The sequence below is a fragment of the Salvia miltiorrhiza genome, chromosome 2 (assembly GCF_028751815.1).
Source record: "Salvia miltiorrhiza cultivar Shanhuang (shh) chromosome 2, IMPLAD_Smil_shh, whole genome shotgun sequence".
NCBI lineage: Eukaryota > Viridiplantae > Streptophyta > Magnoliopsida > Lamiales > Lamiaceae > Salvia > Salvia miltiorrhiza.
The window spans coordinates 71,552,969-71,580,340 of NC_080388.1; the positions used below are offsets into that span (position 1 = coordinate 71,552,969).

Below are 27,372 nucleotides of genomic sequence, written 5' to 3' on the forward strand. Positions count from 1 at the left end.
ATTCAATCTATCAATATTCTTTTAATTATGTCTTCCAACATCCGAGAATTGATGTGGAACGTCGAAGTTTGACTACGTGTAATCTACATGAAATTACCAGTTATATTATATATAAAAATCATAATACAGATGGATTTTGACATCATCCGCCTCGAGGGCGAAGACCTCGACCTCCGTGATGGCCGTGACATTCCGCGTGAATGTGGGGCGGCGATAAAGCCCCCAGCTCAGCAGCTCCTCCCTGTTGGTGGTGTAGAAGTTGATGCGACCGTGGAGGATGAAGAGTATCTCCACCACAAAGTCGCCTTCGCGGACCAGGCACGTCCCTGGGGTGCATAGCACGGGCTTCAGCCTCTCGTAGATGGCGTCTAGGCTCAGCTCGTCCACCTCCTCGAACATGGCAACCTGTCACTTTTTCTTTTGTTAACCACCACAACCAAAGCAATACCAATACATAGAAACTGCAAGTGCAAGAGGACCAACAACTTACTCTACGAACCAGGTCGAGTCAAAGATGGTGCTTGATGTTTCGACGGAGATCGAGAGACGGGCTTTTGAGAATAGTTTCCTCTCCAAAATCTGTCGCCGCCACTTCTCAAGAGTCGGCGACTGATCTGCGGCTCTGAAAATTTGGCATCGTCTCTCACCTTCGACCCATTTCTTCTCCCGCTGCAAACTCAGGTGAAATTATTTTGCTTCTAAAACAAAGCCCTAGCCCACTTTCCAATGGTCGTCGCTTGCTTTAACAATTTTTTACGAGGATGGCGTCACCGCCTCTGAAATTGGCAAGGCCAACGCCGTTCTTCCCCCTCTCTAAATCTTCCTCAACCCAATCTCTCCATCTGCACTTCGAATAACCGCACATAGCAAGGGCGTGCCGAACTCTAAGTGATTGGTTAACCCAATATTGTTCGCCGCGTTGTCGCGCCTGGAGTCAACACCTCTTTCTTCGATCCTATGGTGGTTGGTTGATCAGGACTGCGTTCGTTGCTCCCCATTTCTCCCGTGCGCATGAACGAGGGGAAGGTTGAGCCCTCAATTCTCTTAACTCAGGCAAGAGAGTCGCCCCGTCCGCCCTCTGGTTCAACGGAACACGCAAGTCACCCCTTCTTGGTTCAAAGAAGACAACGTTCTATATTACGTGTATTTTTATTTTTTCTTTTTAATCCACGTATGCAAACTCCGGCGTTCCACGTCAATTCCCGAATGTCGAAAAAAAATTATGGGACATAATTAAAAAAAATAATAATAGGTTGAATATCAATTTAATAATAGGGTAAATATCATATTAAACCTTGAATTATACCCGTTTTATCAAAAATATCTTGGAACTTTCGAAATGCTCTCTAAACCCTCAAAGTATCATGGTTTTATCAAATATATCTCGCATCTCTTTTTCGGCCACCAGAAACGTGACGTTGCTCGCTGGATGCCACAATGTAATTTAAATTTTATTTTTTTTAATCCATGTCATTTTATATTCTCTTTTTTAATCCATGTCATTCAATAAATCAAAATCCATCCTAAAAATTAAAATCTAAATTGAACTTCTTTCAGGTCTCCATGGCGGCCGAGACAAATGTAGTTCTCTCTAATCTGTTCCAATATGGATAGCAAAATGCAGATTGCGAGTAGTGAGACAAATAGCAAACTCATTTATGTTCTAATCTGTTCCAAATTGCGTCTCATTTGTAGAATTGCAAGTAGTGAGACAAATAGCAGATTCATTTGTATGTTCTAATATGTTCTCTTTAATCTATTCCAAATTGCATCTCGTTTATAGATTGAAGGTCTGTAATCGCAGAATTTTGTTTAATTTTCAGGATGGTTTTTGATTTATAGAATGACATGGATTAAAAAAGAGAATATAAAATTACATGGATTAAAAAAATAGAATGTAAATTATATTGTGGCTTCCGGCGAGCCACGTCACGTTTCTGGTGGCCGGAAAAGAGATGCGGGATATATACGATAAAACTCTGATACTTTGAGGGTTTAGAGAACATTTCAAAAGTTTCAGGGTATTTTTGATAAAACGGATATAGTTCAAGATTTAATATGATATTTACCCTTAATAATATCGTAAAGTTGGAACATAATTGATAATTCGGTAAAATGATGTGACATAAAGTGATATTTACCCATATAATTAAATAAGCAACCCGCATGCAGGCGGGATCACTATCCACACAAAGGTGAGAAAAACTATATGCCGCACGCGGGCGGAACCACTATCTACACAAAGGTGGAAAAACTACTCGCATTTACTTAGGGGAGTGTATTCAATTCAGAATTTAAAAATTTTTAACAGATTTTGTTTATAATATGTGGATTCTATTAATTTCATAGATTGTTTTAATCTATGTAGACTTTAGTGGATTCTGTTAGATTGATTTATCTCTATTTTCATAGACTTTATAAAGTTTTGATGATTTTTTTTGATAATTTGACGGAAAATTGATTTAGCTTTTATATGTATATATAGTTTAGTCAATTTTATAAATATATATTGAGAAAAAAGGCGGTTTTTTTTTTGTTAATTGACCAGTTTTTTTGGCGGGAAATATATCTGATAAAGAACAGTCTTTATATTTATTCACAAAAAACTGCCAAAATCATTTTTCATTGTACCATTTCAGAATGATATTCAATATTTGAGAGAAGAAAAAAAATAGAGAGAGAAAAAGTGCCCTTATATCTATTTTAAAAAAAGTTGTCAAAATCCCCTTTCACTGCACCATTCCAGAACGACGGTCAATATTTGAGAGAAGAAAACAAAAAAATATTGAGAGAAAAAAGAACGAAAATAGTTGGAAAATTTGACATACCTGATATATCTCTCTTTTCTTTTTTTCTTGTTGACATTGACGACGTAGAGGTAGATTTATGGTTTATATTACGGCATTAGAATCCTATAGAGTCTATGACATATTAAAATTCTACAAATTTTCAATAGATGGATATTTAAAAATCAGAATTAAATACAAATAATTTTTTGAAGAGTTTTTAAAATCAGAATTAAATACCTATGAACTTTTTAAAATGCAAAAAAAATCTTTTAAATTTTGAATTAATACCCTTAGTTCAAGATAATACAAAATAATTTAAGGTTTAGTGATAGTCATAATTAACGATTTGAAATGAGTTCATGTCCACGACTCCACGGTCCACCCCAAATTTGGATAATCGTACCCTTGTTTATTTTGAATTAACTTGAATACCATTTTTTTATCTTTCTTTCATCTCCACTAAAAGAAGCTCCCGGTTTTCCTCTAGATCTGAGTCAGTTCAGCCTCACTGCGATAATCTAGGGTTTGAAGTTTTGCAGCACCAGTTCCCGAGGAACTCAAGCTAGCTAGGTTTTGAGTCCCCAATTTTAGTGAAATACTATAACGCAGTCTAGCATTGTAGCTCGCGGTGTTAATAATATATGTGTATATATATATATATATTAATTTATTTATTTTAATTAAGTTCTGCTGTGCCGAATTCCCTACGTTGTAGCGGTGGAATCGCTAAATTTCATTTTTGACTGATTTTTGCTGTCCCAAGACTTGGATGATGGAAAACTGTTAAGCAATCCTCCGAGATTGTATAGAGCTTGCGAGATTTTTTGTTGTGGGGAATCGTGTTCAAACAAGAATATATGTATATATGTGTTATTGCGTAGTCAAACTTCGTTGGGAGTTTCGAGCTGAATCGTGCGTGGTTGAGAAATTCCAGGTTGATACTGGAAGGTTTGGTTCATGGGAGTTTGGAGCTTAAATTATTGAAATTGTTCAGTCTACGGAGTGAGCAATCTGTACATTGTTCTCAGTTGATCCAAGACTTTAGTATATAACCCCTGCTAGTTCTTTTGGGTGGGTATAGATGTAATTCGGGTTTGATAACTTGCTTTGTTTTGATTGTGAAACGGGATCAAGTTAAGTAGAGATATGTGGGTTCTGAGATAAGAAAGTGAGTGTGTGAAAGATGGCGCTTAAGCTTGCGGCTGCAGAAGCAGCTAAGGTGGCTATTCTGTCGATTGGTCGTGGATATGATATCTCCTTGGATCTTAGACTAAAGTATTGTAAGGGCGATTCGCGTATGATTGAGATTAATGAGGATCAGGGTCGGGAGATTATTCTTCCAGGTGGAACCTCAGTTGCAGGTGTTTCGAAATCAATCAAATGCGATAAAGGAGAGCGGACACGGTTTCGTTCTGACGTTCTGACTTTCCAGCAGGTTTGATTACATTCTGATTTGTTATGTTTGTTCAGTATCTTTGTGTTATAGATGAACTTATTTAATTTGGGATTGTCTGCAAAGAACTTTGGGTGATTAGAGCTATAAAATTTCAGTGGTTTGGCTGTTGAAGATGTGCCTATATGATAAATGTGCTCTTGATACTTCTCTAGCTTTGAGACATATCCATTGTCTGGTTCTTTGCCAACACTTTTTCGTGAAGTTTATATTGTATCTGTGTTCGAGTACATAAAAAAATAACCCATATCTTCACATTCCAGATGTCAGAACAATTAAATCAGGAACTGTCATTGACTGGAAAGATTCCTTCAGGGCTCTTCAATGCGATGTTTGAGTTTTCTGGTTGTTGGCAGAAAGACGCAGCATACACCAAAACTCTTGCTTTTGATGGTATGTTTATAACACTGTATACAGTCGCACTAGAAAAGTCTCAGATGGTGCTTAAGGATCATGTAAAGAAAGAAGTTCCAGCATCATGGGAGCCTGCAGCTTTGGCAAGGTATGTCTTGGGGCTGCCTTCTTTAGAAGTCTTTAGCTACACTACTATTGTTGGAATCCCTCCTTACCTTTATGAGTCTCGGATGCATGTGTGCCCTATGCTGTTTTTTTTTTAATAACATGAATAAGCTGGAACATCCTGCCATTCATAGGACAATTTTGAGCATGCATCATTTGTCCTTTATTATGGATTTATTTTTTCTGCTAGTCATTTGCAGGGTATACCCAAACTCTGAAGCAAATAGAGAGTCACTTTTAGTTGTAGGTCAATATTATTCATTTGCCAGTTGTTGAATAGTTCTGCATTAACAAGTTAGTAATTTTGGCAGGTGTTGTTTAGTTATAGTTATCTATTAGATTAAGTAGTAACTTCTGACATATCAAATTCTACTAACATGTACGTTACTTGCTCATTTCTGAGTGTTGCAATTATTTGTTAATGATACTACTGTTGCTGAACTTCCTTTTCGTCAGGTTTATTAGCAAGTTTGGGACTCACATCATTGTGGGTGTGAAGATGGGTGGGAAAGATGTAATTTACATGAAACAGCAGCATTCCTCATCACTTCAACCCGCTGATGTGCAGAAGAGATTGAAGGTGATGGCAGATAAGAGGTTCTTGGATGCAAATGGACAAAATGAATTAGGTTCCGAGCAAGTATACCAGATTGAGAAGGTTTGGACCATTTTTAGGTGTTTCACTTATAATCAACGAGAATGTTTAATACTAAAGGAACCAATATATTAATTTATAGGGTTAGCTGTACAAAAAAAAAAAAAATCACAACCTTAACACCAAATTGCAAATTCGGCACGACTTTCAAACTTCACAAGTTTAACTCCACCTTTTGATTTTGGTGCAAATTAAGCGTGTTCATTTTGTCTGATGATCTGATCATGATGTGCCCAACATTTTTATTGTTTGTTCACATATATACCATTCAGAATACGTGTGCGTGTCCACATGGAAAAGAAAGTCGGCCACTTCAAATCCGATCACCAGAAAAACAATTGGGGCATATTTAATATGAACCAAAATTGAAAGTGGTGTTAAATATGTGAAATTGAAAGGTCACGTTGAATTTGCGATGTGGTGTGAAGGTCGTGATTTTTGGTGTAATAAACCTAATATATATATTTATGTGGTTCATAGTGGGTGCGTTTCAGCTGACACTGACAAAACACTATGAGGATCGAGGAATAAATTAAGTATAATTTGTGAATTGATGTTTCTTGGCTAAATTAATTTTGATGAAGTAGGAAGCTTGATGCTTATTACCTTTTCAATTTATGTGGAAAAATCATAGAGTGAAAATGACTATAGTAGTTATTTATTACTGTTTATCAACCAGAATTGAGTAACCAGTCTATCTTTGTGGCATCCATCCTGCTGGATGTGCAGCTCCTTTCCTTACCAGGTTTATGTTGCCCTCTAATAGTGTTTGATTACTCAGTATTGAGTATTATTGGGAGGAATTTTTTATTCAACTATACTTTTCGTGGAAGTCATAAGAAGTTGAAGATTGGGATAATTACATTCCACCTTTTTAGTGGCATGCACTCTTCCACTAGTCGAAGATTCATATTTTCTTTTCTTTTCTCTCTTAAAGATTGTAATATGAATTCTGATCTTTGTAATACTTTCTTTTTATTTGCTCTTCCTCTATGGCAGTGTTTCTGATAGATGGTTCATAGTACCCATACCAAACAAGTATGCTTCTTGTCTTACATAATATTTTTTCTTCTTCAGTTTGAAATGAAGGAGACTCGGCTCAGGTTTGCAGATACTGTCACATCAAGTTCGTATTCACATAAAGATGTACACCCTTCATCTTTCACACAGCAACCTCATTAGTTTTTGTTTTACATTTACAGAAATCTATTTTTATTTACTTATTCATTTTACTAAATAATAGGATATCGTTAGCATCTGCAAAAGGAGAGGTGGAAGTGATAGCATAAATTTGAACCATCAGGAGTGGCTACAAACAGTTTTGAAGGAGCCTGATGTTATTTCTATGTCCTTTATCCCAATATCATCCCTACTAAATGGTGTCCCAGGAAGTGGCTATTTGAGTCATGCAATTAATCTTTATTTGCGATGTGAGTGATCTATTGTGCTTTTATTTTTATTTTATTTCAAAATTTCAATTATAGTTACTCTGAAAGAAAAGTGTCTCCTTGGAATGTCCTTTATCCCAAAAGACTCTATCATGATGAGAAACTTCTGGCAACCTGACATGATAATTTACATACATTTTCATGTGTGTCAGACTGGCAATCTAAAGCATTTTTCTTTGTTTTTTAACTTTATATATATATATATATATATATATATATATATGCAGATAAGCCGCCGATTGAAGAGCTCCATCAGTTTCTGGAGTTCCAGCTTCCTAGACAGTGGGCGCCTGTATTCAGTGATCTTCCACTTGGTCCTCAGCGAAGACAGCAAAACACAACTTCCCTGCAATTTAGTCTTATGGGTCCCAAACTTTTTATAAATGCCACAGCGGTAAATCTTCTCTTTTCCAAAATATATCTGATTTGTCATTGAGTTTTCTGCTTGTAGTTTCTGTGAAACTTTGAGTTTGTGCCAGTGGTAGCTATCTATAAATATGCATTGTAAATTGCATTGAATGGGAAAGATTTTCAGTTGAAAGTGAGAAATTACGATCCTCGCATTACAAAACTGCTGGTTCTCACCTGCAGTGTGCGAGTTAGAACTAGAACTAGGCAAAGTGTTGCTGGACAAGTTGGACATTTCATGTTTCCTTGGTGTGGTTGGACTCCTCTTTATACACCTACAGCACTAGTTTTCATTTGTCCACACCATCTATTATTTTCTACTAAGCACTATGCAGTCACATCTATGACAGATTTTAGATTTGAAATTTCATTCTAGGATAACTAAGAAATTAAATAATATAAAGGCATATCTTTCATCTGTATGTATTAACGTTTGGTTGTGTGTGGGGGTGGGGATGAAAATTTAGATGCAGTAGGGTTTTTTGACATATCGCTGATTTATCATGATTGAGAAAACTTAGTACTCAAGCTGTTGGTTCACTGTACCTGTAATGCTAGTTTGTTTTTCCCCCTTCCCCTTCCTGGAGAAACAGTTAATGTTGGTTATTAACATTTCCCTGTTAACTGGGAAAGGTTTCCAATTGCTTTTTCTTTACAATTGAAAATATAATGTGATGATATGATTTGGGGATCCCTATTATTTAAGGATTGGATTCTTGAACTTCCTGATTGCTGTATCAATCACTCTGTTTTAATTGGGTTCCAGTAGTATGTTCAGCATGCTAAATGATTACTGCCTTCTTCTGCCCAAAAATGATGTTCCTTATGTGCATCCCTTGAAATTTAATCAACAGTTTTTTTCCATTTTGACTATTATTTCAGGTTGATGTAGGTAAAAGGCCTGTAACTGGTCTTAGATTGTATCTTGAAGGTAAAAGAAGCAACCGCTTGGCTATTCACTTGCAACACCTCTCCTCTCTTCCAAATATTTTCCAACTCGAGGATGACCCGAATGGCAATTTTTGCCATGAATCATATGATCGGAGATATTACGAGAAGGTACAATGGAAAAACTTTTCCCATGTATGTACGGCGCCTGTTGAATCTGATGAGGAACTTTCCATCGTCACTGGAGCACAATTACAGGTCGGGGATTATGGATTTAAGAAGGTTCTTTTCCTTCGTCTACGTTTCTCGACTGTTAAAGGAGCTATTTCAGTTAAGTATCCAGAATGGGATGGATCCCCTGGGTTGGCCCGTAAATCTGGACTTATTTCAACTCTAATTAGTCATCACTTCACAGCAGTCCAGAAACCACCTCCCCAGCCGGCTGATGTGAATATTAATTCTGCTGTGTATCCTGGGGGACCTCCTGTTCCAATCCAAACTCCCAAACTCTTGAAGTTTGTTGATACTACAGAGATGACAAGAGGGCCACAGGAACCACCTGGCTATTGGGTTGTTTCGGGAGCAAGACTCGTAGTAGAAAAGGGGAAGATCTCACTTAGGGTAAAGTATTCGTTACTTACTGTCATTCAACCTGATGATGATGTGCTGGAATAAGCTTTGTACAGGCTGTTTGTTTACTTAGAAGTTGAGCACTTGCGGTTGCGGATTGAAATGGACGGCTGTATTGACATAGAGACCTTACAGACGACGAGCCACAAAGTTCCAGAATGGCAGATCAATGATGGGCTGCACATCCATTTTGAACTTGAGATGTTACTCGCCCCTTCTTCCTAATCCTTGTTGTATCAATATGGTTATTTTATGTAGATTCCACAATCAGGTTTTCTACATAAATATTGTTGGAACGTTTTCAGAAATGTCAGTGGTTGATGAAGCCAAATTATAGTTTGTAGGAAACAATGCTGCAAGAGTTTAACCTGGTATAAAGTAGATCCATGTGTAAGATGGTTTGTACAAGTTGTTGCAGTTTTCAGTGATGCCCATACATTATTCAGAAGTTCAAATTTGTCTCATGTAATCAAAATTTCAAGTGATGTGTACAAAAGATTCCAAATTGAAGTAAGCTACAGCAGCAGCTTTATTGGTTGGTTTGATGAGTGTGAGTGTGAGTGTGAGTGTGAGTGTGAGAGTGAGAGTGAGAGTGAGAGAGCCAAGACACTCCTTCCCTTGGCAAAGGAGCAGGTTGAGCAATGAAGCTAGGATACTGATGTCCAGGCATCACCACTGAGAAATCTGTTGCATATGATGTTTGTACCTGACATGCAACAACATTAATCAACCACAACACAATCCATCTCACTACAACATCAAGAATTACAACCTTAACACACACAGAGGATCAGAGTTGTTAGGAAGTGCTTCTTACTGGAGTTTGAAGCTTGTGCATCTGCGTCTCCTCGGAGTCTTGGTGGGACGATGCATCGGGTCTGAATAGATGCTCGAATATAGCCATTATGAGAAACATGGAGATTAAGATGGCCGTTGCCACGAATCCGAAAGAAATGGCATTCATGGATGAGCCAAAGCTTTTCCATGGACCTTCCTTGTCAAGAGACACAGACTCACTACTATAAATATTGTTCCATGGCTTCTCTCTCCCACTCTTTAACTCGTTCATATCCTTCCTTTCCTTTTCTCTTCATAAACAACATACAACCAAAACATCATGTTAGTTTATGACAATTCATTCCTACTGTTTTTAATATTCAACCAAAACAAGCAGCTCTTCTCTAGATTTTCATATTCAAATTTAGAGAAGAAGAAAAAAAAAGTGCGATTATGACAAGAAACAACTAGTGATGGTCTCCTTATGAGAACTCTATGATAACAAAAATCTTACTTTTTTATGCATAATGTAGATAGTATGAACCATGTATCCTACCTGAGGATGAAGATTACCAGAAATAAAGTGGAAGATAATAAATCTTTGAATGCAGCAGCAGCTTCACACTATTTTTTGATTTCGATGTTGAAGAGAGAAAATAGATAAAGACAAGTAGAGCTTTCTTTTATTTCTTCTAATAATCAGATTCTTATCTAGCAAGCTTCTTTGTCATGAAAGAACAAGACACATATTCCTTATAAAGGACACCTAGTTATACAATAAGATAAAATAATGTTGAGGAAATTAAGATAATTTTTTTTTAAAAAGCTACATTTATATATGGTTTATGATTATCTCAGTCGGTCTACCTTTTAAACAAAAGTAATGCAAATAATCATGATCCTTAATCACTACTGTACCAAGTCCGAAGACACAGTTTTAAAAAATAAGGATTTACAAACTTTGATACGTTTTATAAATGGTTGCAATATTGATAACTCCAAATTTGTTACAAAATAGACACACTCAAAATATTCTCATTCTACGAGTGAAAAAATCACACTAATTAGTTTTTTCCAACTGCCGTAAAAATTTAGGCTTGTCTATTTTGCAACAAATTGAAAAGTGTTGTCATTATTGGATCAATTTATAAAATGTGTGGAAAACTAAAATTGAGCCAAAATTCGTAGTAACTTTTTTTAGCAATTACCCTAAAAATAATAAAGGTTTGTGACTCCGTGTGTGTGTGTGTTTTAAATTATACACGAATCATATTTTTGTTGGTCATAATAAGGGTGTATGAAGAGTTTTGCTATGCCCACAATTTTAGGTAGCATTTCATTCATGAGTAGCAATTTCCCAAGGCAAAGTGTATGATGAAAATAGTTGAATAAAGTGATGGGAACTGTTACATTAATTAGTATCCTTACCACCTAACCAACATATTATCATATTGAATTTGCCAGCCCTAAAAATGGGACATGATACCATCATTTGAGAGTTGGCAATGCATCACAGAATCACTAACTAGTTGAACAAAGCTGCCAAAATCTGAGCTTTCAAAAATATATTTAATTCAAAGGCTGCAAACTTACAAGAGTGACAATTTTATAAGCTAAATAAGTGTTGCTTTATTGAGAGCTTGAGCAGTGACTCTGAAACCAAACCAAATCAATAAAAATGAAGTGTGAGATGAACTCAATAAAGAGAGGAAATAAGTGTTGGATTTGTTACAGCTATGCAGCAGAATCTGACCAGACATAATTCAATTGAAGAAAGATTGAAAAAGGAGGTGATGTAGACCATACCCACTACTTATTCCTTACCTTAAAAGCACCATCAAATTCAATTTTCTAATTAATCTAATAACATCTAATTGGGTCCAAAAAGACTAAGAATTAAGGTTCTATTGTAATTTGCTCAATTATAGACAAAGATCACAGAAACATTCAAGGAAATTTAGGAAATAAATGCAGATCAGTGTGATAATTACAACACTAGAAGGTACCATAATATGAGAGAGAGAGAGAGAAACTTTTTTCCTATCTTGGATGGGCTAGACCATCTTTTTCAACAAGACAATCACCATGTCTTTGAAAGATATGAATGCTTTTCAAACCCTATGTTTTCTTAATCATTTTAATCCTATGCAACCCATGTGCTCATTACCATCCCTATAAATGTGATTAGAGGAATTATATGATTTGAACAACAGAGAAATCAAGAAAGTAGGACAAAAGCTATGGCATGTTAATTAAGTAGCACCAACTAACACAATTTGTTTGTTCCTCTAATTTTATATATACATTAACTGGATAGAACACAGTATTTTATCTTGAATTTTGACCAAATTAAACATATAATATTTTCTTTCCAATTTATTGGAGTCACATCAAGAAAAAAGAATATGGACTTTTGGTAAGAGACAATTAGCTAAAGAGAAGGGGCCCATTTAAGAAGGGAAAAATGAAGTAAAATTTGAAAAAAGATGCACATAGAGAACCATGGTATCTTTTCTCCCAACTTTTTTTTTCTTTCTTGTTTTCCCCACCTTTTGCCTTTATAAGTATTTTTTTTGTTCTCTTCAATCAAGCAACCTTCACCGTTTTCAGCATATTAAGAGGATGTTTGGTAAATTTATTTTAAAGAGCTTATAAGCTCCACCAACTTATAACAATTTATAAGATATTTCAAGAGCTTATAAGTTGTCAAAGTGTGAATAATTGAGCTTATAAACTAGAGAAAAAAATGTTTTTGCTAGAGAGAAAAAAAAAATTAGAGAGAGAAAATCGAAGAAATATGAACTCGAAATTATATATGATGAAAATAACAAATTATAGTTGAATAATATTTGCAAAATAATTATTGCATATAAGATTATGAAAAAGTAAGTTGTGTAGATAAATTTATTTTTTGGAGAGCTTATAAGCTCTTGGAACTTATTTTTAGAACTTATAAGTTGTCTAGGAGCTTATTATACTAAACACTTTTAAGGAGTTTATAAGTTCTTAAACAGTTTATGTTATTTTGAAGAATTTATAAACTCAGCCAAACAAACTCTAACTCTTAAATTTCAGCAATGACAAGACTAGCTCAACGTAAGTTCTTTCTAGAGCATTTTTCTTTGCGTTACACTTACATATATCAAGAACATTAAATTGATCATAATAAATTCATCATAGTAAATTCTTGTGAAACTCTGCATTTTTCAGCATATTAATTCTCTGCCACGGTCATAGTAAATCCATCATAAGTTAAACTTGCATCGAATTAAATTGATGATATTGCTTGTGAATATTCCACATTTGTTAATAATTAAGAGTAAAAATGGATGTTCATGTTTTTATGCTTGAACTCTTTTTCCTTTTTTCCTTTTTTTTTTCTTTCCCTAAGTTGGAAGCTTTTACTTTCCCTTTATATTTATGTGGGTCCCCAGTGGGCAGGACCAGATCCTTTTTTATCCCATTTCTCTTTATTGATATCTACCATGTGGACTTCATTACTTTTGTCCCATTTATTATATATATATATATATATATATATATATATATATATAAAATTTAATTTTCCTGTATTTTATTAACATCACTCGTTTCTTCTACAACTCCTTTACCATATTATTCGCTATTTTATTTCATGAACAAATACATAAATATGGCATGCAGATTGATGTGCGAACTTTTTAATGATTTTTTCAAAAGCTTTGAATTTTGTGACATTTTTAATCAATAAAAATTAAGCTGCGGACATCTTGTAGTTTTTTTTTTGGGGGAAGACATCATCTTGTAGTTGATGCAAAATAAACAAAGAATCCCAATCATATATTATAACTACAGTATTAAATATAAATTCTTAATTACTTTTTTGAAAGTATGAAATTCTAGATTTTACTTATTTAAATGGTTTGTAATTAGATTTTGGGTTTATCTATCTCATCACTATTTTCCTTTATAGAGACAGTTGAATATCCTACACATTTTATCCAATCTCTGTATTCACCTGTTGAGACAAATGGATCGAGAGAGACTATGCTTCTATTTCAAATTCATCAAAAGGAATTTTCACATATCACCATGTGCGTGGATCGAGCTTTTGCTTGATCTCATGCAAGCCAACAAAGATATGTACAGCATTAAACAAACAAATGTAGCACTTTTTTTTTGTTTTCTTGGCTATATACAGATGGAAATCTTCCACAGCTAAAATATTCTCTGCTTCCCTTTTTTGTTGTTGAAGAATTACACTGCATTGCATATATCTTAAAGTCAAGAAGCAAATAACAAGAATAAAACCGAGTTGAGATGATTCATTATTGAATGACATACCTATCCAAAATAACATAATCAGAGGGCTTTCTGGTCACGCACTTGCCGGTGTGATCCAATCGGAAATAAAGACAACACTTTCATCCTAAGAAGCACAGAAAATGGAATTCACTAACGAGAGTAGACAGCCGTGCCAGATAAAGGAAAATCGAGTTTATACATGCCAGGGCAAGGCAAGTTTTACTAACAATATTATTTATCTGCCCGTCTTGGTGAGTATAGTGGTCATTTTGCACCCAGTAAAGCGATTGCTAATCATCTTTATACTCCAACGAAACAGAACCATCCCTCGTTGTGAATGCTAATTTCTTAATCCTATGTCTATGAAGTTTCTGTATGCTTTTTCCCAACATATGGCAAACACAGATATAAAATACACTTGTACTAGAGAGATACAGAGGCTTACGATAGATAATTGGAAGAAACAAATATAGGAATCCTTCCCAATCCAGCACCATTCCACTTCTTTCTCTGAGATGCAATAACTTTGTCTGCTTCTGAGCCTGTGGCGGTCAGAACAAACTAGAAAAGGAGCATAATTATCATTACTGCAAAATATAAGTCACCAATGTAATATTAAAATCAAGTCCTGTTGGCAGTTGCCAGGAGACTAAGCTACCGTCCACTAGGCAGCCATTCTCAGAGCACACAAAGTGAAAGAAAATTTATTAGCGAGCCTTAGAGCAGGAACACCCGCTAATGCTGTTAAATATTCTAGCAAAATGCCCGTTTTTACCCCTTCTACGAGACATTAGGTACTATATATAAATGATAAATCAACTCAAACAGTGTTAAAATGGGGCCTTCACTATCCAGCGTCAAAGCAACTCAACAGAGTCAAACAACAGAGTTGCTGCCATGATTTATTGATTTTTGAGAAGGTGAAGCCAGAAACACAGAACAAAACCAGCAGGAGTGCTATTGTATTTTCAGCAATCTTTGGAAGCGATAGGATTAGAATTTTACTAGCTGGTAGCTGCATAATGGGTTCTAGTGTAAACCCAGAAAGGATGCCTACTGCCTTGAGAAATTGGTATTTTTAACTGGAGCTTGTGTTTAAGCATAAGCCATTTTTTCCTTTTTATTTGAAGGCTTCTTGACTAGATTTGTTCATCCAGTCCATCAATCAGCTCATACTCAAGCAGCTGTCGATTTTTTTCTGTCATATTCTAGGCATGATACAATCATTCATGACAAATAGGATATAATCAACTCTAAATACGCTCGCCTACTACATCCATCCTACATAAAATTAGCTCTAAAACAAGACTATTCAGATAATTTCATCCAAACCAGGACCTAATTGTATAAATCACCTTAGAGGCAGTAGTGTGAACGTCAGGAAAAAATTAAAAAGAATAGCAGTCAGATAAACACAAAAATTTAGGAACACATATTGACGTACAAGATGACAGAGAATGTGTGTGAGAGAGAGAAAGAGCACCACTACTTACCAATGGAAATAATAGAGCCATAACCCCATAGCTAACAAGAGGAGAGTAAAAGAAAGCAGCCAAAACACATGGACTTCCTGGAAAAGGTAGTTACTCATTCTATCAATAAACAATGAATGCATCCAAATATAGTGATCAAACTAAATAGAAGTCTGCATAACAATCCAAATATATGAATATGAATATACTGAAGTGAACTCAGTGTAACAGTTTGAAAATAGTAAATGTTGTTATACCTAACCTAATTATGCATATTCCTGGGTAAAAAATGGGATCAAACTTCACAAGGCATCTCATGAACACCAATTTGAAACTCGAGATTATTGACTATATTATTCACTAGTTAAGATAAAAATATAGGTCTGTTACAATCAACATACTAAAGCATAAGATGATGTTAGGAAAAAAAAGAAAAAAAAAAAGGAATTTAGACCCGAGAAAGATATAAATTGTAGGATATGTGGGATAAAAATTTAAATTAGCACATTCAGCACTATCTGGACAGAAGAGTTCCGGTAGTTATCTCCAAAATTTAAGTATCATAACTTGGATGAATTTCACAAACAATATTCACCAAGTAATATCTCACATTCTAATGACTCTTGTAATACATAAACAATCTGGAAGATGGATTACTAAAATAATCTTTAGTAGCTAGAGCTAAAACAACTTTTGAGCTCTTACAAGCCAGGAGAGAGATTGTTCATAAGATTGTAATAAAAGAACCCACTGGTATATATGCTGAGCTCGAGAAGCTGAAACTAAATTTTATGTTCTGAATTGTTTATCAAACACCTCTAATGAAGAAGTGTATTCCACAACAATCTATCAAATAAATTATACTAATAAGATTCATCTTTTTGCAGAGGTAAGGATCATTAACAAAATTAGTTAATACTTTGGCCTTACGCAAGGCAGTTGGTTCTGAAATTTAGGATTCAGCAGACAAGGCAGATGATTAAAATTGATCGTCTTAGCATTGCACTGGCAAGACAAGACAACTTATTTGGCATAATATCCTCGACTCTACCAAATTGGTCCAAACGTCCTTCAAACCACAGTTTGATACGTAAAACTACATTTACGATTTAATCATATGCTATAAATGTTTTACATATTCACATTAAGCATTTCATAGATACAGCTTCAACCTGATGCAGGGTCTGTAAAAATTATCGGGGTCATCTAGTGGGGGTTACAAATAGATTCACTTATCTCTTGCATATACGCTAAAGTATATTTCAGCTTGACAAACTGATCTATCCAAACGCCAACAATCCAGTTACAATGGTAAAATGAACATATTTCTTTTGAACAAGATTCTTACCGAAACCAGCAAAAAATGGCCAATTGGATTCAAAGAAGTCTAGCCTTTTGTCCAAACTAAAACCAGAATAATTCCATTTGTACCTAAAAATCATAGGAGAAAATCATCAGCATCAGTCTTTCTAAACCCCTACAAGTTGCATGAAGATGAGAAAGTAGAGCATGGAATCGCACTCACTCAAAACAATAATAGGCATACATCCACGAAAGAAGCAATAGGTTCAGTGCCTTTCCAATAAATGGTATGAATCCAGTGGCATAAACCTACAAATATCAATTATTTAATAATAAGAAGAAGAAGAATTCTAAGTTGGAAGAAGAAGAAGAAGTTGGAATCAGAAGTTGATGTTAAGCAATTGTAAAGATGTTACAGTCTTTTACCTCCAAGAAGAAGAAACTCAACAGGAGAACTGAGTATACTTGTTCGGCCACCTCAATCATTAAACTGCATAGAAAAGAATGAAGTAGGTGATTTTCACATTACTGAAAACCTTACAAAGCAGCACTGCCAGCACATGTTCTCAATTGGGAGTGACTTTAAAAATAAAACCAAAAATATATGGGATGAATTGAGGACATACCCCTCAATGTCAGTAGCCTTATCACTGGCAGATGTATCCTTTTCAACAAATGATTCTGAACTAGAAGTTCCATGCTTCTCAATTGCAAAAAACCCATACTTTGCAATATCATTATACCTAGTACAACATAAAGGAAGACCTAATGAATAAAGGTCCATGCAGTCCATAGAGTTATGATCATTACAAAATCAGAATACTGATTTCCAAAATAAAGATAATATTAGCTGGTTGTCTGGTTGATATTTGCTGCTAATATGTAATTTATATCCAAGATCATAGTTCAGCTGCAGCCTTTTGATTCCTAGATAAAAGCTTCAATTTTTTTTTCTTTTTACTTACTCATGTATCATGAATAATTTGCAAGTCTAAATGATTGAAGTCATCCTCACCCAGAAAAGAATTGGACGACTTCTAAGACTTTCATGGCATCAGAGTCAGGAAATCATATCCAACCATTCAAATTGAAGTAAGCATACCCAAAAAAGACAATTTCTTAAGATGGACAAAGTCCATGAGATTTTCTATTAGTGGCAAAAGGGAAGATTGATCTTTGAAACAGCACTCAGAAACTATAAAACAAGAACATAAATTTTGGGTCCAAGAATTCATATATCCGATAGGGATACCATCCAATTAAGGCTTATTAGGGGTATCATTTTTTAAAGGATTCTTAACTTCAGAGTTTTTTACTCGAGATTGTAACTTCGATTGGTGAAGGTACACAAAAACTAGTTGGATTTTGGAACTACACCCCTTAGACTAAATGACGAACTATTTAATGACGATACCTAGTCTGCATTTGGCTTGAAGTAGAAGTATACTGAGAACTGCTTCAGAATAAATAAAGAGGCAAAAGATAAAAACAAAAAATAACAAAATGACCAAGTAGAAGAAAAAGGAAATGAAGATACCAGAGTGTGTTTAGGATAAAGCTGGATATATACATTGGGTAGAACCAGAACACCTGTAATATGCTACATCAACTCCTTGAAGAATAAAATGATAATATCCACCATTTAAAGACAGCATGTCATGATATTCTGCAGGATATATTCACATTTATGTGTATTTGTAAGCATATACACTATGGGAGAGAAGACCACAAAAGAAAATTTCTCTCATGGTTTTTAGCAACACAACTTGAACAAGTGATAGAAGAACTACACTCAAATAAATAAAAGTAAAACCACAATACTCTTAGCAAAGGCGTCTTACAGCGTCAACCCCTGCTTTCCTAGGAAATAAAATAAATCCAAAACACATAAAACACAATCAATCAACTTATGACTTTTATGAGGATACATAAACTAGGGATTATGATCATATAATGCAATCTATGAGAGATAAGCAAGATTAGCATTTTGGGAACAACAATAAGAAAACGTGCACCACAACAAAAAAAACTAGAAACATAAAGAGAGCGGGGAACCCTTTTTTTGTTTTGCAATTTTTATTTTTATTTTCATTTTATTAAACAGAACACTTTCAAGAAAAATCAGCACTCACGTAGAAGAGTTGAATCAGTCCATGTTGTAACAAGGAATAAAATCTGGAAATACCCCCAAATGGACATAGTTCTTGAGATTTATTCTGGAGGCACACATCAGGCAACACCCATTGCAGTGTGGGAATGACAACTGATCTCAGAACAAGTATACTGCAAAAGACATATTGTTATAACTGACCATAATGGCATAATACAAAATCTTAATTATGAAACAATAAACCCTAATAATGAATTTATTAACAACAAAAAAATACAAAATTTAAAACTAAAAAAACAATTATATCACAACTGTAATTAACAATTGTAAAATTTAAACTTATTCATAAGAAACTGAAGTTGAAGAAAAAAGCCAAAAATTGAAGGTGGTACACCAAATTTGTGGGATAGAGGATCTCATGTGATGGAAGCACCCCTCGCGATGATAATGAATAAAATTTAAAATAGATGGCCTAAATTAAATAAGCTAACTCGAGATGTTAAGAGGAATTAGAACAAAGGTACAAATTGCATACGCATTTTATTTGGACTAACCTCCTCATCTCATCTGAAGCTCAGCAAATAAATAAAAGCACAGAAATACAATGCTACGAGTAATGAATATCTACTGTCTCTTCCCACATATGACATTTTGAACTTACAATACTGTGTAGTTTCACATCTCCCCCAACAGTGAAACCTCACCGTTTTTGTTATATCATATTCATTCCTTGGGCGTGCCCTAGTTTTGGTATTCTTCTCTACCGAGCCATGATATTTATTTATTTTACACACAAATAAATAAATAGACATATTGCGGTACAGACCTTCCCAAGAAAATGAAGCCATTCAATAGGAAACACTGTCCAGTACGGATAGCGATCTCCCTTGACCTACGATGTTTATTCAATTCAACCCAGAGAAAGAGAGAGAGTCAAAACCCAGTCCAAATTTTGAAATTCAAAATATGAGTATGATCGGGTTCAGTTTTGACCACCTGAGACAGTATATTACGACGCGGTGAAGACAGCAAGCCTCTCTGAAACCCACCGCCCACAAGAGGGATACTTGCTTCGATTTTGTTTTGAAGCTGCCTATTAAACTCCTTATGCTTCTCCCATCCATCACAACCCGCGAGTGCTTTCTCTTTGTCTCACCTCCGCAATTGGGAATAGCGACGACAGAATGGTATCGTTTTTGCTCAAGACTTCAGCAAAAGGTTTATGGGGTGGACGGTGGACCCCACCATTACTATATGCTGATTACCTATGTTGGCGTGGACACTGATCTCAAATTCTCAATCCACCCTTACACTCGTGGGTTGAACCGATTAATCCGTTAACCTCAAAGCGATAGAATTAAAAAAAAAATAAAAAATCTGATAAAATTACAATCCGACACTCAAATGGTACTATTAACCCAAAATAACCTGAACTTCTGTAGGACTGACTTTAAAATAAACGTCGATTTTGGAAAGCAGACCTTGAACCGTAGAACTCCCGATAGCCAAGGGTTCAAACAGAAGTCATAGAAGCCAAGAGTTTGCTTGATTATATAAAAATTAATATAATAAGATATTTAAAAAAAATTAATGAAATGTATTTTGATTCAATATTAAAAATTTAATATTTGAAAGTTATACTCATCATTTCACTTTTGTATTTTTAATTCAATATTTAACATAAAATATAGATATAAAAATTATAAAATGATAATTATTTAACAAAATATTGCATCTTTAAATCTATAACAGTTGCATATTATGTGCAATTCAATCTTCGAGTCCAATTAGTTCAACGGGCTCGCCTAAAACCCGAATGTTTAGAGTTAAGGTTGAAAATTTATAACACGAAATTTTCTCAACCCGATTAATCCGCACTCAAATAATCCGATAACTCAATAGTGCAAGCTCGGAATCTAATGGGTTCGCTCAATTGACATCCTTAGATGTGGTGTTGTTTGGTTCGTGATATGAGTTTTAATGAATAATTAAAAAAAATATAGAAATGAATTCAAAAATTAATTTGTTTTAATGATTAGTTTAGTTATTTTAGTGCGAAAGACTTTGGTATCATAGTTTTGCTATTTGAACTAGAACGAGGAATTGAGTTTTTTTGTAAATACTAAGGGGGGTGTATTCGTTGTGGATTTCCACAGACTTTAAAAAGTCCATGGAATTTAAATTCCATGTAATTCACATAGATTCCAGACGACTTTCAAAGAATTTGTGGTTGGATTTCACCCCGATTTTCACTAATTTTCGAAGAATTTAGGGGATAATTCTGGAATTGAAATCCATGATGCCAACGCCCGCTGAGTCCCAGCACCGCTGGAAGCCCAGCGACCGCTGGGAATCCAGCGAGCGCTGGAAACCCAGCAAGCGCTGCCAGATCTGTGGTTTAATTCTTGCCTGCTTTTACCTTTCTTTATTTTTGTTCACCAGAGTCTGCACCGTGTTAGCGAAATTCCCAACAGCAATGATTATGAATACAATCCCGCACGTAATAACCTGAAATAGGTATGCGTCAACATCTTATTCCCTATGATATCAACTCTAACTCAAAATTCTCAAGTAATTAGACAATAAAGTTGCGAATCATGAATACTCCACCTGCCAATCTGTACTGAATCCAGCGGTGGCTGAGTTCCAGCGGTCGCTGGCTTCTTGGCCGCGGCCGCTGGAACTCAGCGCTCGCTCAAAACTCCATGGATTTCAATTCTCGTGGTTCTTGGCCGGATTTCGTCGTGTGTATTTTTTGGATGAAATCCATGAAAGTCATTCCGGATTTGAAGTCAATGGAATAACGAATACACCTAGATTTGTATGGATTTTAAAAAGTCTGAAACGAATACACCCAGATTTATATGGACTTTTAAAAGTCTTGAACGAATACACCCAGATTTCTGCAGACTTTTAAAAGTCTGGAACGAATATACCCAGACTTTTAAAATCCATAGAAATCTATTAAACTCCACAACGAATACACCCCCCTAAGAGTATGTGTACCAAAATAACACACTTGTTATAGAGTGATCGATTAAATTAACAGTCCATTCTTTTCATGTGTATCAAAGTTGAAAGAGTTATAATCAATGTCGCCATCAACTTAAGCGTTCGAGGTATAGTTCAAAATAAAGTAGAGTTGGTCATGTATGCGGTTGACCGATCGCATGGTACGCGGACGATTACTCATCAACTTAAGCGTTCGAGGTATAGTTCAAAATAAAGTAGAGTTGGTCATGTATGCGGTTGACCGATCGCATGGTACGCGGACGATTACTCATCAACTTAAGCGTTCGAGGTATAGTTCAAAATAAAGTAGAGTTAGGTCATGTATGCGGTTGACCGATCGCATGGTACGCGGACGATTACTCATCAACTTAAGCGTTCGAGGTATAGTTCAAAATAAAGTAGAGTTGGTCATGTATGCGGTTGACCGATCGCATGGTACGCGGACGATTACTTTTAATAGCATAAGATATACATTTATTCGCACAAATATATACTTATATAATAGTACAAGTTCTCATGAATAAAAGTAACACTCATCGAGAATGAATATAATAATTTAGAAATGTTACATTTCATTGTAACAATAATTACTTTTTATGACGACAATGATTATTCGATCAAATAGTTAAGAATAAAAGTATTAATGAGTAAAAATAACCGAAAGTAAAACTTTTTATGAATAAAAATAAATATTATTATGAAGAAATGTAAATTTTCAAATCGTCCGCATCGTATGCGGTTGACCGCATAGGAGAATTTGCGAATAAATAAAGTATGATGAAATACGAGGAGAGAGAGATGAGACAGACGCATGGGGGAGAAGATGGCGTCGCGCCGTCGCCGAATGAATGGGTGTAAGCTAGATTGTAGGGTTTTTTCTATTTAAATTTTACATATTAAGATCCATGCATTGGAAGATTCATCGTCTTTTCTTCTTTACCAAAATGATAAGGTCGAATTCATATGCATTTAAGAAGACAATCTTGCGAGATTCGTTGCGTTAAGATAGACAATCTTGCAAAAATATTGTTAATCAATCAAGAATCGACGACAATTTTACTGTAAATAAGCGTTCTTATTTTAATAAAAAAATCACGGAATAGAAGATTTCATTTCTTGTTCAAAATTCTATTACCAAAAATACACAAGGAAAACTAAAATTTTCCAAACAAGCAGTGTCATAATTATTTATTTATGGCAATGACTGAATGTTAGTTTCTGTATTACCCGAACATCTTTCCATCGACTATATATATTCAAAACAATCACAATGTAATAAATATAAATATAGCAATTAACAAAGAAAGTCACAAATAAGAGAAAGAAAAACATACTGAAATTTATAATCCTCTCTCAAAAACTCAAAAAGGTACGCTCTCTTTTCCTCTCTACTCTATCAACTTTCCCTTATTCATCCCATTCATATTAGTTAATGAATTATGATCTGTTTTGATGAATGAAGGAGATATGGGCAGAGGAAAGCTGAATATGGAACTCATAAGCAATGAGAAATCGAGAAACATAACCTTGAAGAAAAGGAAGGAGGGTTTGATCCGAAAGATGCAGGAATTCACGACGCTCTGCGATGTGAAGGCGTGTATGATAATCTACACCCCCAATCAAATCGAGGCCGAGATCTGGCCCCAAAACGCCGACCAAGTCCACCGCATCATCGACATCTACAAATCCAAGGCCAAGGATTCCGGCAACAAGAGCTTCGGCGTCCCCGATTTCTTCCACGAAAGGAAGAGGAAAATCGAGGAGGAGCTCGCGAAACTGCGCAGGAAGAACTTGGAGGCCAAGTATCCCACGGTGCCCGCGCTGCTCAACGTTGCCACAGAAACTCAACTCACGCATTTCTCTCTTCTCCTCGCCGATAAGGCTAAGTATGTCAGATCTCGACTCCAAATGTTGAGGAACAGCAGGCAGGCTGCGGCCTTAACCACTGGATTTTACTATCCACCGCCACCGCCACCGCCACCGCCGCCCCTAGAGCACATGATTCCGATGAATGAGAATATTAATCTGTTTGAGACTATCCAATTCAAGCGCCAACTTTTCTTCGAATCGGCGGCCAGCGGGTATTGGCCGCCGCCGCCGCAACCCTATATGCCGCCGCCGCAACAGCATTTCTCGAGCTCGGAGGAGTTTATTGAGTATCAGATGAGGAACCACTACACATCGAATGCTCAAGACTTGAATAGTATAGCATGGCCGAACAAGTAATTGGTTTTCTTTTTGATGTTCAAACTCCTCTAATTCGTAATTAATTTTTTTTATCGAATATTGTCTTGAATAGTATATAGGCTGTATAGCATGGTCGAATATTCGTAATCATATTTTTTTGCTTAAACAAATATGATTTTTACATTTTAAATCAAATATTTACATAAAATATAATTTGGTATGCATATTAAATATTTTATAATTAATCAAATTTAATAACTTTGGAAGGAAATAAAACAAAAAAAAAATAAGAAGTTAAAGAAAAAGATAAATATAGTTTACAAATAAACCTTCAGTTTTGTTAGAACAACAAAATTATCGCTCAATTTTAAAATTGATTTTAAATTGGAAGTTGTCTTTTAATGTATTATAGATTATTAAAAACAATGGTCATTCTCTTTTGAAATTAATTAGATAGTTTAGATTTCAGAATGGTTTGCCTATTCATTCTCTTTTCAAATTAATTAGATAAATTAGACTTCTTTTGAAATTAATTAGATAATTTAGATTTCAGAAATTCGATTATAATTGTCTTTTGAAATTAATTACCTAGTTTAGACTTTTATTGTTTAAACTCCGCCTAAATGTGGCGCTTTTTCTTCATATGGGATCCTTTGTCCCACAAAAAAAGCTATAATTTGATGTGAGTTTGAATAAACAAAATTATTGTGCTAAGTTTGTTGTCTAAGGTCAAATAAATAATTGTTGGAGTTGTGAGGTCAAAAATGATGTTGATTTAGCTATGAAGTGAATCTGATTAAGAGCTCTTGTTGTCAAAGAAGAAAATAAAAGAATTGATTAATTATCATTCTGATTCATAAATTTCCCAAAGCATTTATCAGCTAACCTATTACCTATCAATTAACATAGACCAATTTGATTAAAAAATAATAATAATAACATAGACCAATTGGGCTTCTGCATATAATAAACAAAATTTCGGCCCAATACAAACTTAAGGCCCAACTCCATCATTTATCTTTTATAGGAGCAAACGAGGTTTGTCCCATGTTGTTCATTGAAAAATGATCGCTAGAATTCCATAAATTACTTACAATAAGATTAGTTACGACTAGAATTACGTCAAGCAAATCACAATCACTTAACATTCAACATCTATAAAACAACACTATTGAAAGTAGCTACTTTTCAAATACAGACATCATGAAAGAGACAAGGTTTGAATGAACAAAATTATTGTGCTAAGTTTGAATGAACAAAATTATATAGTTCTGATCATCATTAGAGAGACAAGGTTTGAAACTTCATTATTCCGTAAAGTCTTCGAAAATCAGTGAAAATCGGGGTGAAATCCAACCACGAATTCTTTGAAAGTCGTCTGGAATCTATGTGAATTCCATGGAATTTAAATTCCATGGACTTTTTAAAGTCTGTGGAAATCCACAACGAATACACCCCCCTTAGAGTGGTACACGGTGGTACACACAAAATAATGGGACACAATATCCTTTTTCCATAAGGGTGCGTTCTCTTTGGTTGTAAATTTATAATGGGAAAATGAAGGATAAACAAAATTTCACCCTTTAAATCCTTCCTTTCTTTTCCCACATTTCCTACTTGACCCTTGCTCATTTCTCATTTACACTACAAAGGAGGGATAATAATCATAATATTATCACACCATTTTTGGAGGGATAATATTATCCCTTCTTTGTAGTATAAATGAGGAATGAGTAAGGGTCAAGTAGGAAATGTGGGAAAAGAAAGCAAGGATTTAAAGGGTGAAATTTTGTGTATCCTTCATTTTCCCATTATAAATTTACAACCAAAGAGAACGCACCCTAAAACTAAACTCTATCCTACGTAACATTGTACAATCACTTCATTCCAATTTTCATCAATTCTCATTCATTCTTATTTTTTCTAAATTTTTAATCAACAAATTTCGATATCTAATAAATAAAATATATGCTTAAACTCCAACTCAACCATTCTTCTTTTTGAAAAATTCAAAATTATCAAATGATAAACTCCAATAGCTCCAACTCGACCATTCTTATTTTTGAGAATTTCGATATAATATTGTTGAATAGAATAAATCCAAAAATTTCAACTTTTTGAAACTGATCTTTTTTCTATTTCAACGAAATTTCATTATGCCATTGAAGTATATCTATATATTGTGCGTTTAATTTTAAACACAACAAATACATACTACTATTAAACAAAGATATATACTATTGGCCATCAATACGCATAAAATAAAATTCTAAAACATTTTTTTTCGTGGGTCAAGTGAAAAATATCTGAAAAAATCATTAACTATCTAAAAATATTTTTTTTTTCAATTTTCCTCAATTCTAATTTATTCTTATTTATTTATAAATATGTAATCAATCTTTACCTCTAAAAATTATTAAATAATTATATAAACTTATTAATAAAAATTCTACGCCATTAAATAATCATACAAACCTATAGATAACTTACAACATGTTCAAATCTTTATGTTTGTTAATTTATGAAATTCAAATATAAAACATATAAATATAATTAATAACATCAAAGTCATTTATATTAAAGTAAATGATGTACGTTTTTAAATTGAAATTGCAAAGTTGGATATCATGAGATATAATCTTACAAATCATTACAACCTCAAAATTATTTCATCATGTCATTGAAGTATATCTATATATTGTGCGTTTAATTTTAAACACAAAAAATACATATTACTATTAAACAAAGATATATATATACATATATATATAATACTGGCCACAAATATGCATAAAATAAAGGGTTAATTGCATATAATATTACGAACTTTGTCCGAAATCTATTTTCCTCACGATCTTTAAAAATTTCATTTTTATCAAATACTTTGACATTTGTTCAAATACTCCACGATTTTTTTTTCGATGACCGGAAAAATGATATAGCAGTGACGTAGATTTAGTTTTACACGTAACACTGACGTGGAATATATATGAATTTTAAATTATACATGTAATATTAAATCATAATAAAAAAGCCATAATTTCCTTTAATTTCTCATTTTTATCGGGCAAAAGAAAATTAAAGATTGCTTTTGGCGCTATAAAAAAACGATTGCTTTCCTTTCCACCATCTCCGTCGAAGGGTTCATCTCCAGACCAGTGTGGAAGTCTTCGTGTTGAGGTCTTCCAAACTAGTGGCATCGATTGCTCGCTGATTGCTGGAGTCGATTGCTTCGTGTTTCCAGTCTTCTAAACCAGTGCGCCGATTGTTGGCGCTGGTGCTTCGCCCATTGATGGCGCTGATTGCTAAAACGAGGGTTTTAATGTTTAAACTGAAACACATCATTTAAATTATCGGAATGATGTGTGCCGGCGAGCCACATCAGCGCCACGTCGATTCCAATTTGAGGGTAAAAAAAATCGTGGGGAAATTGAGCAA

General features: G+C 34.6%; 5 protein-coding genes across 12 annotated transcripts in view; 2 read left to right on the top strand and 3 right to left on the bottom strand.

Annotated features, from left to right (window-relative positions):
- Positions 1-27,372, bottom strand: part of LOC131008955 (uncharacterized) — a 984,029-nt gene that overhangs the window by 187,382 nt on the left and 769,275 nt on the right. The gene's annotated exons all lie outside the window — the stretch shown is intronic.
- LOC131008934 (MACPF domain-containing protein At4g24290) lies at positions 3,129-9,304 on the top strand. Its single transcript, XM_057936055.1, has 7 exons — positions 3,129-4,224; positions 4,506-4,744; positions 5,218-5,419; positions 6,494-6,562; positions 6,660-6,846; positions 7,092-7,258; positions 8,155-9,304. The coding sequence occupies exons 1-7, from the start codon at positions 3,973-3,975 to the stop codon at positions 8,833-8,835; spliced, it is 1,797 nt and encodes a 598-aa protein (XP_057792038.1). The 5' UTR covers positions 3,129-3,972; the 3' UTR covers positions 8,836-9,304.
- LOC131009046 (uncharacterized) lies at positions 9,229-10,427 on the bottom strand. 3 transcript variants are annotated; one of them, XM_057936253.1, is made up of 3 exons: positions 10,124-10,427; positions 9,608-9,878; positions 9,229-9,496 (listed from the first exon to the last, which is right to left on the bottom strand). In XM_057936253.1, the coding sequence occupies exons 2-3, from the start codon at positions 9,857-9,859 to the stop codon at positions 9,320-9,322; spliced, it is 429 nt and encodes a 142-aa protein (XP_057792236.1). In that variant the 5' UTR covers positions 9,860-9,878; positions 10,124-10,427; the 3' UTR covers positions 9,229-9,319. The 3 variants fall into 3 exon arrangements, with proteins under 3 accessions (XP_057792236.1, XP_057792235.1, XP_057792234.1); XM_057936252.1 differs by having other exon boundaries at positions 10,082-10,305; XM_057936251.1 differs by having other exon boundaries at positions 10,141-10,303.
- LOC131008996 (protein EI24 homolog) lies at positions 13,580-20,050 on the bottom strand. Of its 5 annotated transcripts, XM_057936168.1 has the most exons (12): positions 19,732-20,050; positions 19,562-19,627; positions 18,758-18,908; positions 18,163-18,215; positions 17,252-17,368; positions 17,052-17,115; positions 16,849-16,934; positions 16,672-16,754; positions 15,345-15,421; positions 14,297-14,412; positions 13,891-13,975; positions 13,580-13,808 (listed from the first exon to the last, which is right to left on the bottom strand). In XM_057936168.1, the coding sequence occupies exons 1-11, from the start codon at positions 19,857-19,859 to the stop codon at positions 13,909-13,911; spliced, it is 1,008 nt and encodes a 335-aa protein (XP_057792151.1). In that variant the 5' UTR covers positions 19,860-20,050; the 3' UTR covers positions 13,580-13,808; positions 13,891-13,908. The 5 variants fall into 5 exon arrangements, with proteins under 5 accessions (XP_057792151.1, XP_057792153.1, XP_057792154.1 ...); XM_057936170.1 differs by lacking the exon at positions 19,732-20,050 and having other exon boundaries at positions 18,811-18,908; positions 19,562-19,631; XM_057936171.1 differs by lacking the exons at positions 19,562-19,627; positions 19,732-20,050 and adding an exon at positions 19,397-19,539 and having other exon boundaries at positions 18,811-18,908.
- LOC131009024 (agamous-like MADS-box protein AGL80) lies at positions 22,992-24,150 on the top strand. The gene is made up of 2 exons (XM_057936213.1): positions 22,992-23,116; positions 23,210-24,150. The coding sequence occupies exon 2, from the start codon at positions 23,215-23,217 to the stop codon at positions 23,971-23,973; it is 759 nt and encodes a 252-aa protein (XP_057792196.1). The 5' UTR covers positions 22,992-23,116; positions 23,210-23,214; the 3' UTR covers positions 23,974-24,150.